At 45.3% G+C, this 23,095-nt stretch overlaps 1 protein-coding gene across 1 annotated transcript; it reads right to left on the bottom strand.

Moving 5' to 3' along the window:
• Positions 1-90: 90 nt before the first annotated feature.
• LOC102716050 (subtilisin-like protease SBT5.3) lies at positions 91-4,310 on the bottom strand. The gene is made up of 8 exons (XM_040525241.1): positions 4,005-4,310; positions 3,641-3,906; positions 3,368-3,476; positions 2,068-2,703; positions 1,737-1,982; positions 1,540-1,654; positions 1,245-1,458; positions 91-1,143 (listed from the first exon to the last, which is right to left on the bottom strand). The coding sequence occupies exons 1-8, from the start codon at positions 4,235-4,237 to the stop codon at positions 590-592; spliced, it is 2,373 nt and encodes a 790-aa protein (XP_040381175.1). The 5' UTR covers positions 4,238-4,310; the 3' UTR covers positions 91-589.
• Between the last annotated feature and the right edge of the window lie 18,785 nt (positions 4,311-23,095).

Here is a 23,095-nt window from a genome sequence, read left to right as displayed (position 1 = left end):
ACAACATCTAGGAATCAGATTACATAAGATTTCAGATTTCTCATTCTAAATTTGAGGGAATCTGAGAATAATTGTGCCAAAAGATAAGTTTAATTGATTATTTGTTCTAACATACAAGAGAGGCCGGGTAGCAGCATTAAATTTTTTTTTCCACATGCAGATGAGGGAGGCGAGCGTTTTGAGCCGTTTGTTGAGCCGAATCTGTGACCTTGAGGTGCAGCGAGCCAGGGCTGAGCCGAGCGGAGGAAACGCTCACGATGATCGCACAGGGCTGTGCACCGTTGGATCGTTTACTTGCCCACGCGTCAGATATTTGGAGCAGGGGTGCAGAGGAAGCCCGGTACAGCCCGGCTGCACAGAATTTTTTTCCCCAGTTTTGCCTGAATGTTTTACTTGAACCAACACGGTAAAAAGTTGAGAAATAAATCACTAATCTGACATCCTCTATTATTAAACCCATGTCTGAAATTTATGCCCTAATCAAAACCTCCTAACATATTCTCACTGTTCTTGCTAGCTAAAGCCTAAAATCTGAGGCCACAAAAAATAAAGAAAAGGAAAAAAAAATGCAGTTCCAGCCATGGCGTCCTCATCCAGCCACCTGCGTCTTGACGACGAGCGGGCTCCGCACCAGGTGGCTCCCGTCCGACCAAACGATGGCGCCGAACGCGTAGTCCGCGGCCGGCGCGGGGTCCCTCACGGCGAGCTTCACCCAGAACTGCCTCACCTCGCCGGTGCTCGCGAACGTCAGCGTCGGCGGGGTCACCGTCACCTGCACCCCCTCGGGCTCCTTCACGACGGTGGCCGTGTACGTCACCGGCGCCGGCCCGACGTTCCTCACCCTCCGCCGCACCGCCGTGGGCTCCGCCAGGTCGTACACAGTGATGGACGGGTAGTTGAGGTCGACCGGGTCCAGCGGGTCGTCGGGGCACCGGTACGGCGCCTCGTTGAAGAGCTCCAGCGACGACGCGTTGTACCCGATCCCGCAGAGGAAGTCGAGGTAGTCGGTGGCGGTGGCGTCGTACACGAGCCCCGGGTCCAGCGCGCGGTGCGGGAAGACGTGGCCGGCGCCGTAGCTGAACGGCGTCGCCGGCAACCGGGACGAGTTCAGGATCGGCTTCAGCTCGCTATCCAGCTCCGTCGCTGACAAAAAGAAAAGAAATGGAGCAGCTCGTCAGTTCGATTAGATAGAGTCCATCGTCTCCGGCGCCGGCGAGGACGCGCGGCCGTGAAAGTGCTCTCACCGCTGGTCATGATCGCCGACTTGATCGCGCCGGGGCTCCATTCGGGGTGGAGCGTCTTGACCAGGCCGGCGACGCCGGACACGTGCGGGCACGACATGGACGTGCCGGTCTGGGTATTGAACGCCACGCGCCGCTGGTCGTACGGCAGCCCTGTCGGCCCCGCCGCGCCGGTCCACGCCGCGATCACGCTCACCCCCGGCGCCGTCACGTCCGGCTACACACGGAAAATTCATGAGAGCTCCCGCCATGAAAAAACACTAAGCTCCTATGGAAATTCAGAGCTAATATAGCTCACCTTTAGGATCTCAGGGTTGACGGTGTTCGGCCCCTGCGACGAGAAGGACGCCATCACCGGCGCCGGCGTCGTGCCGAGCAACGTCTTCGCCTTCGTGATGAATCCGCGAGCAACCCTACGCACCAAATCAAGAACTCAACTAATTAAAATCTGCACGATGAAATTTTTATGCTTGCAAGAAGAACAGTGGGCTTTACTTGGTAGAGTTGATGTAGGCTAGGAGCGCGAGCCCGTCGTTGTAGCCGATGTGCACCGCCGGGAGGATGTGCGCGTCGGCGATGACGTCGTCGCCGGAGGCCTCGTCGTTGACGAGGATCATCCCGACGCCGCCGGCGCGGCTGACGGCCTCGCCCTTCTCCACCCTGGGGTTCCCTCCTCGCAAGCACACGACGATCTTCCCCGTCACCTTCCCGGCGTCCAGGGCGCCCAGGTTGCATTCTTTGCTGCGACATCGGTGTGCACATATAGATGGTTAGCATTCGACGCCCGCGGCGGTGACGGTTGATCGGTGTGTGCGCGCGCGCTTACGCGTCGGCGGGCGAGCGGCCGGGAGCGACGGCGGCGGCGGCGCTGACCATGAGGGGGAACCCCTTCCCGCGCAGCCACATTCCGGAGAGGCTCTGCCCGTCCGCCCTCGTACGGTTGAAGACGACGTGGGCCGGGAACGCCCTGTCCACGGTGCTCGCGGCGACGGTGAGGATCCACGGCGCGACGTTGGTGACGGTGCCGGGGTCCGGGCCGAAGTTGCTGGCGGAGCAGACGACGGTGACGCCGGCCTTGACGGCGTGGAGGGCGCCGATGGCGACGGCGTCCTGGAAGTAGTAGTTGGGGTCGGCGCCGACGGAGGCCGAGATGACGTGCACGCCGTCGGCGATGGCGGCCTCGAAGGCGGCCAGGATGTCGGCGTCGTAGCACTCGTTGCTGCCGTTGACGGGCGGGTAGCAGACGCGGTACGCGGCCACGCGCGCCCGCGGCGCCCCGCCCTTCGCCGTGCCGTAGCCGTAGCCGAACGCCGCGGCGTTGCGCACGGGCGAGCCGCCGGCGGTGGCGAGCGTGTGCGTGCCGTGGCCGTTGTCGTCCCGCGGCGTCATCTCCGCGTCGCTGAGCGGGACGCCGGTCCCCGCCGCGTGGCCCTTGTTGAAGTAGCGCGCGCCGATCAGCTTGCTGCACACAATATAACAAAAAAAAATGTGGTCACAATATTTATTTCAAGAAATAGAAAATCATATTTATTTGTTGTTTTTACTACCCCTCAATTTTGGGCTTTTTTTAACCATTTTTCCAAAGTACCTTAAGATACTAAATATTTTATTGCAAAATTCCGGTATCTCAAGATATTAAATTTTTATACAGTATCTCAAGATATTTTTTAAGGATGATAAAAATAGCTCCTCAATTTTAGTTATATTTTTTAATGATGATAAAATAGCTCCTCAGTTTTAGTTGTAGTTTAAGACAAACATTTTGGCTTGTCTTTCTTTAAAAAAATATTGGTTGCCTGAACTATTCCCTCCCATCTTTTTTATTTGATGCTGGCTACTTTAATTTTGAACTAACCAACGTCAAACATTTTCACACGGAGGAAGTATCATTTAATTAGGTCTGGAATGAGTATCAAGTCCTTGAAAAGCTTTTATAGTATTTAGTCATATGTAAAAAAAAACATACCAATGCAAAAATAGGACAAGGACATAGCTTTGACGTTTATAATTTTTATTGGACGAAATTACTATGATATTATATTTGTTGTCACGGTTACTTGTTTTTGTATTATAATTAAGTCCAGAATTTAAGAAATTTGAACTGTGATCTGTACGATAAAAAATACCTGTTGCACTTAAACGTTTTGTCGTGATCATTCTGGCAGATTCCTTTCCAGCTATTTGGGATCGGCCCAAGTTCACGGTCGTTAAAGCTCAGCGATTCCGGCCACACGCCTTCATATCAAACCAAAATTTCAATTTGATGAAACTCAATCAAATCCATACATAATTCCGATTTGGATTTTAAGAAATGGCCAATTCGATTAAATCCATATACAATTCCATTGAATCTGGATTTGTCAGCTCAAATGCAAGTTTAGTAGTGTAGTGTAGTTCACCTGAGTCGAGGTTGCCGATGATGGCGCCCTCGCCGTAGCGGGCGACCTTCCAGGCCGACCAGCGCGGCACCTCGCCGTCGCCCCTCTCGAGCCCCATGAACTGCCACGACCGCGTGGTGTGCAGCCGCCGGCCCCTGTTGGGGAACACCGACACCACGCCGGGGAGCCCCGCCACCGCCGCGGCCTCCTCCGGCTCCAGCCCCGCCGCGAACCCGTTGATGTTCCTCGTGTACGAGTAGAAGATGGCCTCCCGCGCCTTCTCCCTGCTGCATTTGCATTTGTTTCCATCGACCAAGAATTCAAGATCAAGATCGAGAGAGAGATAGAGCGTGGAGCAATGGCGCTGTGGGTGAGGTACACTTACTCTCCGAGGACGGAGCCGAGGAGGTCGTAGTGCGACTCCGCGGCGGTCCGGTGCGCCTCCTCCGGCGAGACGCCGCCGCCGTGGGAGCGGCGGCCGCCGAGGTAGACGACGTAGGACGGTTTCGCGGCGACGGTCGATGGAGCCTGCAGCAGCAGCAGCGACGAGACGACGGCAGCGAGGACGAGTCGCGCGCGCGTGGAGCGAGCCGCCGCCGGCGAGGTGGTGTCCTCCATGGCGATCGATTGATCGAGGAGGGAGGGAGGGAGACGGGATCGCTCGCGCAAGAAGGGCAGTGGTGGCGTGGTGCTTGACTGATCGGGGCTATAAGAGGAGGAGACGAGAGGTGAGGCTGAGGCGGAGGACTGTGTCTTACTTGGCTCTGATCTAGTAATCCGCGTAGGCGGTTTCCCACATGCGCGCGCGATCTCTACACTCTAGTGTGCTTCCTTTGACTCTAACGTCCCACGAGCCCAGCACTTATTACAGCTTTATGGTCAAGAGTTTTAAAAAGAAAAGCCATATTTATAAACGAAAATAATTTATAAATAAACTTTTTATATACGTGTTTATAGCGATCTAAAAGCCAAAACTACTTTAGTGAAAAAAAACTCAGAATTATCTCTAAATTTAAAGTTAAAAATTCAAATTTTGAGTTATAAGCAGAATCCCAAGCCAAAATATAGGGGTGTAAATACTTATGTGGGGATCTTGACTCGCATACTATCCGTCCGTTTTTTTAACGACATGGACTGTGTGATTTTGTTATACAGATGTGATAGTTAATGATTTTTTCAGATATAATAGACTCAGTAATTCTTGGTTTCTAACGCTGACACGTGATTTCTGCCGTGCGGATCGTAGGCGTGATACCTAGGCGACGCAGCCGTCCTCACCGTGAGTATTCCTAGCGGTTGCCTCCGCACACGATATATACCTCACCGGCATGACTGTCTCCACTATGTGCTACCTGCTACTCCCGTCAGCCGGGCGTGACACCTCGTCGTCAGCTTGTTATTTGTGCATAGGAGGTGTTGGACGAAATGTCTGAAATAGAATTTCGCGTCTTGTTTCAGCTAAGAACTGAAAACAAAATTATCACTTATTAAAGCATTATGGGTATCACCTAAAACCATAGGGGTATCACCTGAAACCTTAATTTGTATCACCCGATATCGATATGATAGGTATCACTCGACACATCTATGTTTTTAATACCTATGACATGGGGTATTGCCTGATGTTGCACAAGTATCACTTAAAATGTTATAACTATCACTTGAAACCTTATCAGTATCATCGAAAATCATATGATAGAGCGAGCGAAGCAACAACCGCAAAGCATAGAATGTAGGTGGATCAACGGTGGGAGGAAGCGGATGAATTGGAGGATAATGGTTACTGCTTTATACTCAATCCCATTCAATGGGAGGATGTTCGGCATACTTTCTATTTTTTTGTTGGACTATTTTTCTACGGGACATCCTAACTTCGTGATTTTAGCTGTAGAACATCGCAGGAAGTGGTTTTTGGGGAATACACTCTTAAAAAGTTGGATATTTATTGGTGGACACCACATCATTAAAATAATAATTTCTAGTTAAAGTCTCGAAGAAAAGAGAGAAATCATATGAAATGTAAGAAATACCCATGTACCTGCGTATCAGCTCTCCCATCTCTCTTGATGCCTGGGGGACTTTGGCTGCCGGTGAGTTTTTAGGTTGAAGAGGAGCTATTGTGTGTAGTGTGCTCGTGAGGTGTGTGTTCATATAAGGATGATTGTACCCATTGGGTCTTAACGAGGATATATACAAAACTGATTATCAACTGACTTTTTGTCTCATTACGTAAATAAATACGTTGATATGGAGAAAATAGAGAGGAGAAAAGAAACAAAATGTGATGTTGTGCACGAAAATGTCTCAAGTTGGCTCTTAATATTTATTAAGAAATTATATTGCATAGAAGTGAATAAAAAAGAAAAGATCATAATAAAAAATATTATTTTGTTGTATTAGTGACAAACAACACCTGGATTTTAGGGAAACAGGATAATTTATAAATAGACATGAATTGTTTGTTTTTTCCATAATTGTTTACCGCTAAAATGGCCTGCGATAGAATCAACCCTGTGCTATCACATCTGCATCAACGAGTAGATGGGCGCATTCACGAGGAGGGGTTGAGATTGGGATTAATGACGCATGCAAAATAAAAAACAGCATTAGCATATAATTAATTAAGTATTACCCATTATAAACTAACAAATGGAGATTTTTTAAAGCAACTTTTACCTGAATATTTTTAAGTAAAAGACATACTCACTTTATATTTTTTATATGACGCCGTTGACTTTTAGGTCCAGTTTGACCATTCGTCATATTCAAAAAAATTATATAATTATTAATTATTTTGTTATAATATGATTTATTATTATAGAAACTTTAATTATGCATTATAATTTTACATATTTAGATATCAATTTTGAATAAGACGAATGATTAAACGTGATTCTAAAAGTCAACGGTGTCATACATGAAAATATGGAAAATATGGAGGGAGTATTATTTTTTAGTTCGGAAAGCGTGCTCGATATGTTTAGAAACCGACTCGGTATATACGGAGTAATTTTTAGCTTAGTCGGTACGTACGGAGTAATTTTCAGCTTGAAGTGCAAGATCCGAGTGGGTACGTTTCTGACGATCAGAGTCTGACATCGCCTCCGCCTACAAATTGTGGGGCGGCCGCCTGGGTGGAGCAATGGATCGATGCATCGCTACACCAGACAGATCACACAGACGTACACGGGAGAAAGAATTAACGCCATGGACGACGAGGGCCACACCTCCGGGCAGGCTCGGCGATTATCAGGCGGAGTGGCGTCTGCTCGACCTGCACGGCTTGCACGAGCTGTAAGCCGCGTTCCAGAGGTGCGCCGAGCTAGAGGAGAACCGCATGCTGGCCAGGGAGATGGCTAGGAAGGCCATCGACGACTCGTTGGAGTTCAAGGCCACCGTGCTCACCACCGTTGTCATGCCTTCCTCACACTAATTTCGAACTTTATTATGTATTAAAATTCCTGTTCAGAACCAGTCAGGATACACAAATAGACAAGTTTGATTACATAACCATCGTTCTTAGAAACAACATTAAAATAGATTAAAGTCTAACGAAATGCGACGGAAACAAAATAAAGACGACGGGCTTCAACACAGCTCGGCTCCAGAACACAGACAACACCTTGATGGTGAATAGCTTCGTTCATAAGAGTCGCCTCCATTTGAACCATACTCTACCTCTGAAAGGAAAAATTACGTAAGGCGGAGTACAAATCACGTCCTCAACAAGCAGCACGGAAAATGAGTAATAAATAATGCGAGGGATCTTAAGGGTAGGCTAGGGTTAGTTGCACTAAGCAACAATAAGTAAAAACAGAGATTTAAATATAATTGTGAAATAAATAAATACATAAGTAAATAAATACTTGTAAAGTACCAACATCAGTATCCAACGCTACACCATGTTGCAACAGGCCCAACCACTACCCAACGTTACACCATGTTACAGTAGTCCCAAACTCAATTCAGATTAATCAAGTTATCAAAGGTTCGATTAATCACAATGAATCAAGTTATCAAAGGTTCGATTAATCACAGTGAATCTGGCGGACGCGCTCGGGCGCAAGCGGCGGCGGCATGGCGGTGGCGAGGTGAAGGCGATGGAGACAACAGGCAACACTCACGCATGGCGACGACGTGGGCAACCCGGCGACGACGACAGAGAGGAAAAGGAGGGAGGAAGAGAAGGGGATTGCTCATCGGCGACCGAGTAGGGCGACGACGAATCGGCGTGGATGCAACACATGAAGTGACGGCGACCGGCGGCGACGTTCAACCGCGGTGCGCGGGTTCGGGTGCTGGACTCGGGCGGCAGCGTTCGGCGGCAGTGGGAAAAATAGCAACGGCGGGCGGTAGAGAGGGTTAAATAGGGAAGGAGTGCGCTGCAAGTTAGGCAAGGGAGGGAATAGAGGGAAGGTGGAGATTCGGGCTTGGTTTGGGGCGTCATTGGCGGCGGCGGCCGACAGAGACGACGGCACCGAGGGGGCCGAGTCGGGCAAGGAGAGGAGCGACTGACGGGTGGGGCTCACCCGTCAATGACTCAGGGGAGGGGAGGCGGCACGGACTCGGTGCAGCTCGAGTGGTGGACTGGTCTGGCGGCCCAGTAGAGGGAGGCGTGCGAGGGCGCGTGGGAGAGGAGGGGAGGCAAGCTGCGGCTATGGGCTGGCCCGAGGAGGCGGAGGAAAGAAGAAAGAAAGAAAGAAAGAGAGAGGATATTTGGGCTGCGTCCCAAATCTGAAAAAAAAAGAGGGGAAAATAGAAAGAGGGAAAACCTCACTTTGCCAATTTTTAATGTAACTTTTGGAGCAAGCTTTTATACTTTGAAATTCAACTTTAAATCTAGTTAATGTTTTCACTATTTCCAAGATATTTTAATATATTCCGGCGAACTTCGATTTAATTAAATTAATTCTTTTAGAGGGGATTTTTTTCTGAGTTAATTAAGCCAATTATTATTTAACAATTTTTATTGATTTTGGCTTGGGACAGAAACTTGGGATGTGACAACCTCTCACTCCGACGACCCACCGGACACGCCGCCCGTCACCGCACCTGCTGCTATCATCGACAACGACGACGACCTAGATGGTACCGTGTCGGAGCTCAGCGACGACGATGGCGGTATCGATAAAGGCCTGTCATCACCTACAACTGGAGATCAACCGCCCGTAGGATCAATCGCCAAAGACGGCCACGATCAGGAGTATAAAAATTGTTGAGAATCATTTCTAGAACATACTAATGTAACTCAAAATATCTTGAATAAACAAAGTAAAATAATTAATTAAATAAGTAAAAACAAGCAGTATGGCTGCCATAGCTAGCTACTTGTAGTCTTTTCTAGTAGCTTTAGCTAGTTAGTACTAGTAGGTTCAAGACCATGTTTTCTCCTTGTATGTCGCTTGTTATGCCTATAAATAGAGAGAAAGAAGCTTGTTGGTTTAAAGCAAATGAGAAAAAGAAGCTACATGCTTTCAACAAGTGCTCTGTTCGTTTGGAAGATTGTTGGTGGTCTCTCTGTTTTCTTAGTTCCTCCTGAAGCTCCATCCATTCTTTCAAGTCGTTGTCTCAAATTTGTTAGCTGCTCTCTTTCTACATGGTCATAGTATAAATAAGTTGTTCTAAACTAACACCTTCGTTTTGTAATGTAATAATTGCTAGTATTTGTTAGATTCATATGAGTATTACTAAATCTAAACATATATATACATAATATATATATTGGTTAATATATTTTACTATTTTATTGATGTTGATGTAGAATTTTAATAGTTGTTACTGTTTTGGCTATTAAAGAGATATGGTAAAAGCAGTAGTCGATCCGTTAGCAAAGAAGATTCTATAAACAGAACCAATAATTCACAAAAGTGTTGGATGAAAATTTGGTAAGCTGATTTGTCTACGAGAAGGTGTCGGCAAAGAAGAATGTTGGTTTCTAAATTATATGCGGATGAAATTTCTTAATACTATCAGTTTTTTTTATATAGATAGGATTCTGATCAGACGCTATGTGCGTTGCTTGACAACTGGTCGTGCGAAATAGAGCGGACTATAGAGAAAACATCATTATAAAGGCAGAACATAACTTACACATTTGATCATAGTAGTTATCCACAAGATAGGCCAATTTACTGAGCTCACGAGAAAGCGCAATCTCCTGCCTCTCCTAGTACTCAAGTCAGGCATGCAATGCTGACCTCCGAATGATCAGTCCAGTTTCCTACAGTTTGTCTGATTCTTGTAGACCAGCAACGGTCTGATGTATAAGGTGTCGAATTGCGGACTACTCTTTACTGTACTTAGTGAACAACAACTTTAAGTCCTCCCTCCTCCTCCCAGCTACTTTGATTTATTGTTAGAAAATGTGGATTATAATAATCACAATTGATAAGTGAAATCAACATCACGATCATACTAATCAACTAGCAAATGTGTTTCTACTACTCCCAAATGGGACGAATTCCTACTCCTCAACTGATCCATGGAGTATGCTTCAATAACCAACTCTCTAAAAATGCCCATGTTGATCTGGCTCCAACGATCGAGTCTGTCTCTTCACGGTATCACTATTGCTTTCCCTCTCCCTCGGTCGCTTGGGGATTGCTTCACGCCACCCTCATCATGTGGATCAACGCCTCGTCCTAATCTAGTTTGACTACCTACTACTTCACTCTTTCTGCTCTTCGCGACCATGCTCCCCTGTCAGCTACTTCATTATGGCCATGGGTCCTACGATCCGGATCCATAGTGTTGTCAGTCACTACAATGGAAACAGTCGGCGGGAGCATGGTCATGGTCCAACTCTGGAGCTAGGGCGTAGTTGGAGAAGCCAAGGAGCAAAAGCAACGAACCAAGCAATCAAAATAGAGCACTTAACAGGCGGAGCATGGAGAGCGGAAAATCAAGTTATTTCTCGTTCGCTGTCACGAAGACCACACTGTGTGTCAACACTCACTGTTGAGAAGGAGTGGATGCTTCAGCAACACCTCCCGCAACGGAGACAACTCTGGCATCTTGATCTGCTGCAGTTTGATCCGGGCTCTGGAGAGAAAGAGAGATGCGACGGTGAAGTAGTATTTGTTAGGGCTCCAGGTTTACTAAATCAAGTGAGAAATAAAGAGATATGATGGGGCTAACAAGAGCAAGGCACCGGCGCAGAGGCGGTGGCTGGAGGTTAAGGACGGTCCGAGGGTTGGGCCACTCCTGTCGTTGACCCGGAGATAGAGGGGAATACAGAGCAGACTCCAGACGACTGTCTAGGTCGTGTCTTTGGGCTGGCCCAGCGGTGAGAGTAAAGGAGAGAGTCAAGCAATCGGAAACGAACCATTATTAGGAGGGAGAAAAAAAAAGAAAAGAAGATAATTTTAATTTTTCCAGTGTTTTAATTATTATTTCATTTATTCTGTGAATTGAAATTCCACTTAAGCTCCTGTTAGCGCACTGTGACGCCTACGAAATATTTTAAAATATTTAGACCATCCACTTCCATTTATTTAGATAATTTGAAATAGGGTTTACCTCCTGATTAAATTAAATGAATTATTTTTAACAATTTATTTTGCTTGACTGGGTAAGGAAAGACTTTGGGGCGTGACATATGGGCTCTTCGATGGCCTATGCTACTTTCGAATTCCGCTTAGCAGAAGAGAGGGGCTGCCTACCTTGGTGCAGGGTTGAAAATGATTCGGAATTTTTCCAAAATCCAAACCTGTTTTTGGAAACGAAATCGATAGGTCAGAATTTTTTTCGAAAACGGTATTGGAATCGAAATTTTTCCAGAAACGGAAATAGATACAGTAAGAGTATCAGAACACGGAATCGGTCGGAAGCTTTCCAGAAAAATTTCTGAAATTCCGTACAGTATCAACATATGAAATAATGAAATTGGCCCAATGGCCCAATTAGCCAAGCCGGCCCAAACTAGAGTCAGCTAACCCTAGCCACCTCTCTCTAGTAGTTGTGTTGTGCATTGGCTAGCGCTGCCCGTGCGTACTGCGTGCAGGCTAGCGGAGTGGAGGCGGCTGCCGCCTGTGCCGACGTGCGTGCAGGCGGTGCTAGTGTCGGCTGCCACCGGCGTCTTCCAGACTAGTGTTGCCCCCTCCTATCCCCTCTTCCCTCTGCCAGCCTCGGCGCGGTGAGATCACGTGCCGCCCCCTGCTGTCACACCCGGGGTTTAACCCTATGCCTTAAATCGTAAAAGAAATTGGTAAATAATAATTGGCTTAAATAACTCAGGAAAAACCCCTCTAAATGAATTAATTTATTTGAATCAAAAGTTCGCAAATCGTTAACGTGATTTAAACTCAAATTACAGAGTATAAAATTTTACCCAAAAAAGAAATTTAATTTAAAAGTCGGCAAAATGTGAGGGCTTTCCTTTTCTCCTTTTTTCCCCTCTTCCTTTTTTCTCTTTTTCCTTTTTCTTTTCCCCTCTCCTTTTCTTTTCTCCTTCCTCCTCCGGGGCCGGCCGAGTCGAGCCAGCCCAGCGCCCCTGCCTCCTCCTCCCCGCGTGCCTCCTCCCTTCCTCGGGCCGGCCCACCCGAGTGCGGCCCGGCTCATCACCTCCCTTCTCCGCCACAAGTCTGCCTCACCTCCCCTCCTCACTCCCGGTCTGACTCGGCCCGCCGCCGCCGTGGCCGAACGACACCCCGCCGCCGTTGCCACTTTTGTCGTCGCCTCTCCGCCCGTGGCCGAACCAGCCTCTAACCGCCGCCCTGCCCTAGCCGGCCTCCCCGCGCCATAAATACCCCGCCGCCTCGCGTCGTCGCCCACCTTTTTCCCCTTCGCCACCGGTCACCGCCCCAACTCGAGCCACCGCCGCCGAACCAATCTCGCCGCCCGCGCCTCGCCACCCTCGCCACCGGCCGTCATCACGTGTCCCGCCGCCTCGCCGACACACCCCCGCCCTCGACGCCGCCGGTGAGCCTCCTCCCTTCCCCCTCTCGATCTTTCTCCCCTCCAGTGCCGCTGCCGGGTACCCGCGTCATCGTCGGTCGCCTCCCACCGTTGCCGCCGACGCCTGTCCTCGCCTTCCGCCGCCACAAGCCGTCGTCGACTTGGCCGCGTGCGCACGCCATCGCTGTCTTGCCGCATCGACGCCCCCTTCGTGCGAGCACGGCCGCTGCACGCCGTTGCAGTGGGCGCCACCGCCGTCGCTGGCCGCTGTCGGTCGCCGCCGGCCGAGCGCCTCCCTCCCCACCCATCTGCCACACCTCCTCCTCCCTCCCTCTCTCTCCCGGTCGACGGGTCCCACCCGTCATCCCCCTTCCCCTCCCTCTCCCACCGACAATTGGACCCCACCTGTCAGCCGCCCCCCTCTCTCCTTGCTGACGTCAGCGCCTCCCTTAATTGTGCAATAAATGATTTAGGACTTTTCTACTCAGCTAAAAACCGCAAAAAACTTCTAAAATTCATAACTAATCCATCCGGTCTCCGTTTAAGTTCATTCAAATTTCATTAAATTCATAACATTTTTAAGAATCCATTAAAACACTTTTTTTGCTATTTCAGTAGAGTTTGTGCCTGTTTATTTATTTTTGTGCTTGTCGCTTAGATTCGGACCCCACCGAAGCGTCGGTTTATTTCGAGATCATCGCCGAAGTACCCCAAGGACCAGAGCAAGGCAAGTGGCACTAATATTGATCATATTGAACCCATTATTGCAAATTTCCCTACTTTATTTATTCAAACATGCATTATTTTACTCAAAGTATTTATTGTATTTATTTCATGGGTAACCTATTATTTATGTTGTTGTTTATCCATCGTTATTCATGTTATACCAGGGGTAACTTGAGTAGAGTCAGGCCTAGGTTAATGCTTAGTCGTGCTTAGAACAAGTAGCTCATGGGATCATACAATAATCATTAGTTGTTCTCAATAGCTGTTAATTATAATTCATTACCCGATTCAGATTAATGCCAACTAAAATATTGATAATGGTGGGTTGTGGGTGCTTGATTTTGAGAGTCGCGCCCATGACAATTAAGGACTGGTTCGCAGGAAACCCTGGAAGTTATTTCCGTGTTAACCACAAGCTAGAATGGGCAACGGTGGGATTTGGAGTGTAACTACGAACTATTCGACGTACCCAGGTAAGGGTGAGCGTGATGGAGTATGAATGGGAGTGGTGGTGTAATGATGGCATATGCTGCTTCCGGATTCACCTAGGTACAAGAGGGGGCTGCCTGACTTGGTGTAAAGGAGAGGGCGAAACTGAAGTGTGGTGCGATTGAATAGGGAGGGTTATGCGATGGGTCCTATCATAGTTCCCTTTGCGGTATGCCATGATGGTATAGCGCACGTTCAAGTGTAGTGGGACTATGTCTTGTGGGTACAGTAGTACACCTCTAATCAGAGTAAATCTATTCGAATAGCCGTGCCCACGGTTATGGGCGAGCTACCAGCTTCACTGTGATTAGTTGAACCTTTTAATGACTTGGGTAAACTGGCTTTCACTTGGGACTACTGCAACGTGGTGTAGCATTGAGTAGTGGTTGAGCCTGTCGCAGCGTGGTGTAACATTGGACAGTGATGTGGTATTTTACAACTGTTATTTATTTATTTATTTATTTATTTATTTACTTAATAACCTTCATTCAGTTTAAACTCTATTATTTATTAAATGCTGCTTTACTGCAACTAACTATAGCCTATCCTTGTTGATCCTTTGCATCATTTATTACCATCTTTTCCGTGCTGCTTGTTGAGTACGATAATTTATATTCAGCCTTACTCAATTTCCCTCTTTAGAGTTAGAAGTTGAATCCGATGGAGGTGACTCTCAGGAGTGAGCTGTTCCGTCATCGAAGCATTGCATGTGGACTGGAGCCATACACGCTGAAGGTAGTCTACGTTATCTATTCCGCTGCATTTCTCGTTAGAATCATTGTTATTTTCAATTGTTTGTAAGAACGATGGTTATGTAATCAATATTATTTTTTTTTACCCTGGTTGGTCCAAGACAGCGATTTTAATATATAATGAAGTTCAGAAATTCGCGTGAGAAATTTCTGTACATACGTGACACCTGCCCCCTAGGCACCGGTCCCCATCACCGCCTCATGCTCGGGCCGACCTCCGACAGCAGAGCCGGCCACCGATGTCGCCTCTAGCCTGGCCCCTGACGCTAGCGTCGGCCATCGACGGTGCCTCCAGCCCAGCCACGATGCTACGCCTCCCCAGGGCCACCTCCAGCTCCCTCTGACTGCTGGCCCACAACACCGCCAGCTCCCGGCGCCGCCTCCAGCAGTCCAGCTTCCTCTGGCCGACCACCCCCAGCTGTCGTACCTCAAGCGACTTGCTTTGCGCTGTGTTCCCCTTCTCTGTATCTCTTCCGTTTCTGTGCCTCATGACTCATATGTCACACTAGCTGAGTGTAGAGTCGATAGCACAAAAATAAAATCACTTGTTTGATTGCTTCCCCTCGAGTCTTGATTACGTTGAGAAGTCGATATGTTGTTTTAGAAAAGTTTTGCATACTCATTTTAAGGTATTTTTATATTTCATTAAAATTTCGGTATTGTATTCGGTCCGTTTCATATTCAATCCGTTATCGTTTTTGATATTATCCGATTCCATTTTTGTATTTGAGGTTTCCGGTTTTGGTTCCAAAAAATAATATAGAAATGGAAACGATAAAAGTGGTTTTCGTCTGTTTATGATCCATTTTCATTCCTACTTTAGTGTAAGATAGGGACGAAACCTGAATTATTGTGCGAATGGATAGGGAGGTTTATGCTATAAGTTCTATCATGGATCCTTTATTCCTTTCTGAACACACATGCTACTCAACAACACACCAAATCAAGAACTCAACTAATTAAAATCTGAACGATGAATTTGATGTTTGCGAGAAGAACAGCTGGCTTTAGAGCATCTTCAACAACATCTCTAAATTTAACTCTCCCAATGTCTATCCGGTCACTCTCCATTTCATTTGTCAAGTCAAATTCGTTTTACTCCAACGGTCTCTCCATCCATCTCTCTATTCCAAGTCTATGGCAACAGGACCCCACGTGTCAGATTCTTTCTCTCCCTCTTCCTGTAGATGGCGGCGAGGCGGAGGACCAGCGTCCATGTGGCAGCGAGGAGCGCCACCCACAACAGCAACGGCGGCGACGACCTTCAATGGCGGACGTGACCGGGTCGGCGAGGAAGGCGGGGTGCTAGGGAGGCGAGAGCCGAGCACCCAGATGCAGAGCAGCGTGGCGAGGCGGAAGACTAGCGCGGCGAGGTTTTCAGCATCATAAGGTTTTCGGCATCGTATGGTTGAAGAGGATATATTGTGTGCAGTGGCGGAACCAGGATCTCTTCAAGCCACCCCATGCCATGCCCCCACGCATCAAAATACTATACAATTATGGTAAAATCAATTTAAAACTATCCATGGTACAGAAAAATATTAGAATATTCTAATGACATTAATAGCCGAGAAGGCTCATGGTTGCGGTTGCAGTGGGCAAAATTAAGACCAATTCATCTGAATAATTAACTAATGGATAGATCAATCTGTCTATAACAAGAAACAAGGTTATGAGATGAAAGTAGCTTAAGGAAACACAATTAGTAGTTGAGAAGGCTCAAATTGAAGGCTAAAAGTATATGTTTATGTATTTACTTAGGTTGGATTGGACTCATTTGAGGATTATACTCGTTAGAAAGATTTAATTGATATATTTCACTTCATCTACAATTCAAACCAAGTTCTAACTAGTAATCAAATACTAACAAAAAGTATTGTGACTTGTGAGAAAGGGAATGAAAGAAAAAACTAACTAGTTCTTCTTGTTCTTGGTAATCAAATCAAGAAAGGGGAAAGGAAGCCCGATGGCCGGTGCCTCCATAGCTCCGCTAAGCACTCTCCGCGTCAATCCCACTGTCCGCCACCTACCGCTGCGCACCCGCTGACCTGTAGCCGCCGCGCGCCCGCTAGCCTCCCACCGGCTGCTGTGCGCCCGCTAGCTTCCCGCCGGCCGCCGCCTGTCGTCGCACGCACGCCAACCTCCCGCCGCTCCCGCTGGCTGTCGGCTGCCGTCGCGCGCCCGTCAACCTCCCGTCGCTCCTGCCGGCTGCCACGCACCCACCAGCCTCCCGTCGGCAGCGTGCCACCACCTGCCTGCCTTGTCAATCCCACTGATCACCGCCCATCGCCCCTCGCCCGCCGCTCGGACCCGCGCACGCCGCCCGTTCCTCCCTAGCCCCCGTGACCACCGCCCGAGAGAGAGAATTGCTGAGTGCGAGAGCACTGGGGCGGAGATCTAGGGTTTTGTTATTTTGGGCTGCTGATGGGCTATTGGGCTGAGGAGAAATATGCGGCCTGCCTGAAGTTGGGTTGTGAGCATGCGAGCTAAATCTAAAATTTTGAGAAATATATATTGATTCCTCCTCTGTTAACCGGTCCACACGAGTGGGGCTTGGGCCCTAACTGCCCCAGTCCCAATTCCGCTCTCGACCCCTGATTGTGTGTAGTGTGCTCTTGAAGTGTTCCTAGAAGGATGATTATTGTACCATTGAGTCTTAACGAGGACATATACCAACCCTATTATGAACTGACTCTTTCTGTCGTCGCGTAAGTAAATACGATGATATATGGAAAATAGAGAGTAGAAGAGAAAAAAAATATGATGTTATACATGACAATGTCTCGGAGTTGGCTCTTAACATTTATTAAGAAATTATATTGCATAGGAGTGAATAAAAAAGAAAAGATTATAATAAAAAATATTTTGTTGTATTACCGAAGAAACAATACCCGGTTCTATCTTTTGTACACGCTCTCGTGGGACTCAGATTTTGGGGAAACCAGATAATTTATAAATAGACATGAATTGTTTGTTTTTCCATAATTGCTTACTGCTAAAATGGCTCGCGGTGGAATCAAGCCCGTGCTATCACATCTGCGTCAACGGGTAGATGGGCGTGTTCATGCGGAGGGTTTGGGTTGGAATTAATGGCGCACGCAAAACAACAATAATTAATTAAGTATTAGCTAGTTTTAATCCGATTTTTAAAGTAATTTTTATATAAACATTTTTAGCAAAAGACACGTCGCAGTTTCGCAGTTTTAGGAAGCGTGCGTGTGAAAAAAGAGATGCACGTATATTAGCTAGACCGGACGTGCTCTCTCGAACGCGCCTGATATGTGTCTCGGTACGTACGTAGTAATTTTCAGCTTGAAGTCGGAGTCGCATGCAAGATTTGAGTCGGTACGTCTGACGATCGGAGCTGATCGGGCATCGCCTCCGCCTACAAATTGTGGGCCAGCTGCCTGGGTGGAGCAATAGATACGTTGCTACACCAGACAGATCACAGACGTACACGTACGGGAGAAAGAATTAACGCCATGGACGACGGCTCGAGGGCCACACCTCCGGCGATCATCAGGCGGCGGCGGAGTGGCGTCTGCTCAACCAGAGCTTGACCGAGCTGCAGGCCGCGTTCCGGAGGTGCGCCGTGCTGGAGGAGAACCGCATGCTGGCCAGGGAGATGGCTAGGAAGGCCATCGACGACTGGTTGGAGTTCAAGGCCACCGTGCTCACCACCTCTCACTCCGACGACGACAGCCCACCGGACACGCCGCCCGTCGCCGCGCCTGCTGCTACCATCGCGGAGCTCGACGACGACGAAGATGGCACCGCGTCGGAGCTCAGCGACGACGAAGGCCTGTCGTCACCTGATACTGGAAATCAACTGCCCGCGGGATCAATCGCCAAAGACGGCCACGATCAGAAGTAACAAACTAGTGGACAATGCCAACTCACCGGGGATTTTCTGTCAAGTTGTTGTCTCAAATTTGTTAGCGGCTCCCTTTCTACAGTAGTATAAATAAATTAAGGTGTTATAAACTACCATCTTTGTTTTATAATATAATAATTTTAGCATTGGTTAGATTAATATAAAATTATGAATAATAATTAATCTAAATATTACATACAAATAATATATATTGATCAATAAATTTTATTATTTTATTAGTGTTGACGGTAGAATTTTAATAATTGTTAGTGTTTTGGCTATTGAAGAGATATGGTAAAAAAAACAAAAGTTGATCCATTTGCAACGAAGATTCTATAAGTGAAGCCGATAGTTTGCTAAAGTGTTGGATGAAAGTTTAGGAAGCCGATTCATGCATGGGAAGGTGTCGGCAAAAAAGAATGATGGTTTCTAAATCAGATGCAGATAAAATTTCTTAATACTATCGGTTCTCTTTTTCTTTATAAATAGGATTTTGATTGGACACAATGTGCGCTGCTTGACAACTGGTCATTTAAAACCGGCAAAATAACGCTGATAAGTAGAGCAAAAGCAGAAGGTGTACTAAGGCGTACGATATAACATCGCCTACAAATGAGTAGAAGCTGATGATGGGATGCAGCAAAATGGCATAACATAGACCGGAGGATTCAGATCCTCTGCAGGGCTGCAGAGGACTACTCACTTATATGTGTGTTTAATGTCATGTGAGACCCACGTGTTATTAAGCAATATTGCAATGATACTAACTATAGACTGAATGGTTTTGGCAAAAGCCAGCATAAAAAGTTTATTGGTGTCACTGCTATTATTATATGGGATCACTTTATGAATATGCGCAAAAAACTTCATTTCCTAATAGATCTTATTTTGTGTCCTATGACATTATAAAACACACCGACTGTGCTATGATAATCATGCCACATAATAAACCCCACAAATCTCAGTCTCTCCTATCTCAATCTAATTAATTTAATCTTCAGTTTATAGTTGTTTCTCCAGCTAACCGAGGGTTTGGTTAATTTGATCAATCAATCGAGAAAGAGTAGATTTCACATAACTTTTATCTCGTTGATGGAAGTATCACAGTAGTACGTAGTTAAGCCATAGTATTAGAACACAACCAATCCAGAGTCCAGAGATAACCTTTATGGCCCAACCACGAGCACAGTTAAGCCATAGTATCAAAACACAACCGATCCATAGTCCAGAGATAACCTTCATGGCCCAACCACGAGCACAGACTAGCCAGCTCACCTATTTTTCCCATATAATATGATTTTCCAGTCTTCTCTAACTTCATATTAATATTAATGAATCTAAATATATATATAAACTATATACATTTATCCATTGATAAATTTAGATAAGACTAGAAAATCTTACGTATGAAACGGAGGAGTATGAGCCAACACGGCACTGCCTGCTACCAGGCCATTGTTGTGCTCGTGCGGGGCCACCGATCCGAACATAAACTTTTTCACTGGCTGGTTCTTGCCATATCGAACTATTCCAATAAATTAAGTTTAAGGGAACATACAAAATATTTATTTTAGCTGACCCTCTATATTATTATATAGACAAATATAATAATAACATTGAGAAGAGAGAAGGAAGGACAGAAAAATGTTGTTGCTAACTTGATAAGTACGACAACGGCTCAGCTTTTATTATTTATCGAAGAAAATTCTATTGTATGAGAGAGGATAAAAAGTAAAGGTTGGTATATTGACTAAGAGACTATACATGATTCTACTTTTATATATGTTATAGGTATATAGAGTATATATATTGATTAATAGATCATATCTAATTCTATCTTCGTGCTCTAATAATTTCACGTGGCATAGAAAACTGAACTTGACAGCAGTATAAGTGGAAAAACACGACTTTGAAACAGCGCTACTAGTGTTCCCACATCAGGACAGTAGTATATTTGTTGTTTCTGGTCAACTTAAGACGTGTCATATAATAATCATGTAACTGCAAACCTAATCACCCCCATCCTTGTCATTCTGTGTTCAGTCTAAAGCTCAAGTTTACGCAACTCAGTACGTCACATGATCTGACATAAGCATTTTTCTGCAGAATTAGTCATCTCAGATAAACACCCTCTTAGGTTCTAGACGGACCATGGGAGGGCCTTTTTGCAATGGGCCCAGTCTCAGAGAACGAATACGGGTAGCATATAAAAGTCGATTACAGTAGGTGGACTAGTAAAAGGCCCGTTTAGAAAAAATATCAGGATTTTTATAGGCAAGTTTGCAAAGATGGTTGCTTGTAAAAGAACAGTTGTGAGTAAAAACCACCTAATTGGGTATCGGCAAATCAGAGTCTCGATGTCACCGCAACCAAACTAAACCACATCGCCTCACTTTGGGCTACGTCATTGTCTTGGTTTGTGTTGTAGAGTGTTGGTAATTACTTCGGCCATGAGTTTTTTTCTCTTTTTTAACCTCTCTATAGTTTTTACTCCTTAATGAAATATAATCAATAGTCCTTCTATCGGTTTTTCAAAAAAGAAATTCTTCTCTAAGTTCATTTTTCTCTCTCCTGTCAAATCCTCTTTTGTCTTTCCCATCTTCCCTATTTCTTCTTGGCCTGGAACGATAGGAGTTGACAACCTCGCAACATGATTCGACACTAAGGCAAAGCCCCGTTTAGTTCCCAAATTTTTTTCCAAAAAACATCAAATAAACCATTAAATATATAAAAAACATTAAAACTAATTATATAGTTATGGAGGAAATAGTGATATGAATCTTTTGAGTCTAATTAGGACGTGATTAGCCATAAGTGCTACAGTAACCAACATGCGTTAATGATGGATTAATTAGACTCAAAATATTCATCTCACGGTTTTCAGACAAAATCTGAAATTTGTTTTGTAATTAGACTACGTTTAATACTTGAAATGTGTGTTTAAAGTTTTAACGTGATGTTTTTGCAAAAATTTTTACGAACTAAACAACCCCTAATAACCATTCCTCCTCCACCACCACAATCAATGGCCTCGATCGGCGAAAGAAGCGGCCATCGCACGGCATTCAGCGACCCATACTGCTCCTAAGCTCCTCCTTCTCCACCAACATCAACAACTTCTGAGAGGTGATAAGAGCATCGACAACAAGAGTGACAAGAGCGGCAACATCGATGACCTCTCCTCCTCCTCTACCACCATCGGCGGCATCAGGCGGTGACAAGAGCGGTCACTGCATGGCATCGACGGCATTAGCAAAATATATATATATATATGGTCTTAATATGCCCTCATGTAGAAATTTATTTTCACGTACAGTTGCAGTGTTCCCCTACAAAAAATTTGATTTCCATAGACATCCCACTCTAGACTTAATTTTTCTCTAGATGATTGATCTTACTAAACTGCATCAATGATTTTATAAAGCTGGTGCCTCACCAATAGCTTACTTATGTAGTACGAAACCCTCCTTTTCTCGTTTTCCCATGGGTCTCATCTTTTCGCTTTTGCTTACGTGTCAAAATTTAAATTTTTAAACTTAAATTTGAAGTTGATTTTGTGAATTTTTTTATCAAAATTTATTTTTCAGCATTTGCTTTTAGATCGAAAGAACAAATATATAAAAGTTTTATTTATACATTATTTTTTATTTACAAATACATCGGTTGACTTTTTTACCCAGAAGGCAAATGATGGGCGTGCTAAAGAGAAATTAGACAAGTTTATCATATTAACTACGGAATAAGAAAGAGATATGTACACACGGCTCACCACCACTAAAACTACCCTTTGGTCTAGCTCTCTATCTAATTAAACAAAACTAAGTAACGTCGGAGAAGCACCAATGATGCGGTCATAGTGACGGGTATATGTATGATCCATCCATCTACTAGGGTTTACTAACAGACCTTATGCACGTGCAAATGTATTTTTAGCATGAGTTAGATGATAGTATGATGCCAGTATGCGGATATGTATGGTATGTTTTTCTGATGCTGATATCTACACCTACTAGTTTTAAACACTTCCTAAGAACTCATGTTAATACAAAGATTAGACCAATGGCATTATCATAATTATAGATTGAAATTTAACATTGCATACTAAATGCAATTCAATATTTATTAATTTTGAAACAACAGACTTATTAAACCATGGGTAACTATAACAAATACTACAAACGGAGAATAATTTCATAATAGAAGCAGATTTAGGATTCAAATTTTATACCATAATATAAATATTTATGTACTAATTTTCATGATTTTAATCATCACAATGATTTCATGGTCAATCATATGCTTAGACAATAAATATATATAGTCAATTCAAAAATTGATCACTGAGATGAGTAAAAAAATATTCTAACATATCCTTAGTTTATATTAAATAATATAGAAATAATTATATTTTAAAACAGAGACAGTAGTAATTACAAATTTTAGAATATTAAATCATAAAAGGTTATATTTTAATATTATTAAGTCATAACATTAAACATGCAAAGCACGTATTAACGACTAGTTATACCTTGCAAGACGTTTTATCTGTATATGGACAACAAGAAAATTCTGCAAGGCACTAAAACTCTTTGATACCGATGGCCAAATGGGTACCCATGGCAACAGCACGTGTAATGCTTCAGGGTGCAAGTAGCAAATCCGGTCAGTTGCTCCTCACCACCGTCTGACTTTTTCCCGAGTGGGTGGATAATCATGCCAGCAATCCAGCACACCACAATT

Source organism: Oryza brachyantha, chromosome 6 (genome assembly GCF_000231095.2).
Source record: "Oryza brachyantha chromosome 6, ObraRS2, whole genome shotgun sequence".
Classification (NCBI taxonomy): Eukaryota; Viridiplantae; Streptophyta; class Magnoliopsida; order Poales; family Poaceae; genus Oryza; species Oryza brachyantha.
The sequence above is the reverse complement of the archived record's forward strand: the minus strand, read 5'-3'. Positions and strand labels throughout refer to the sequence as shown.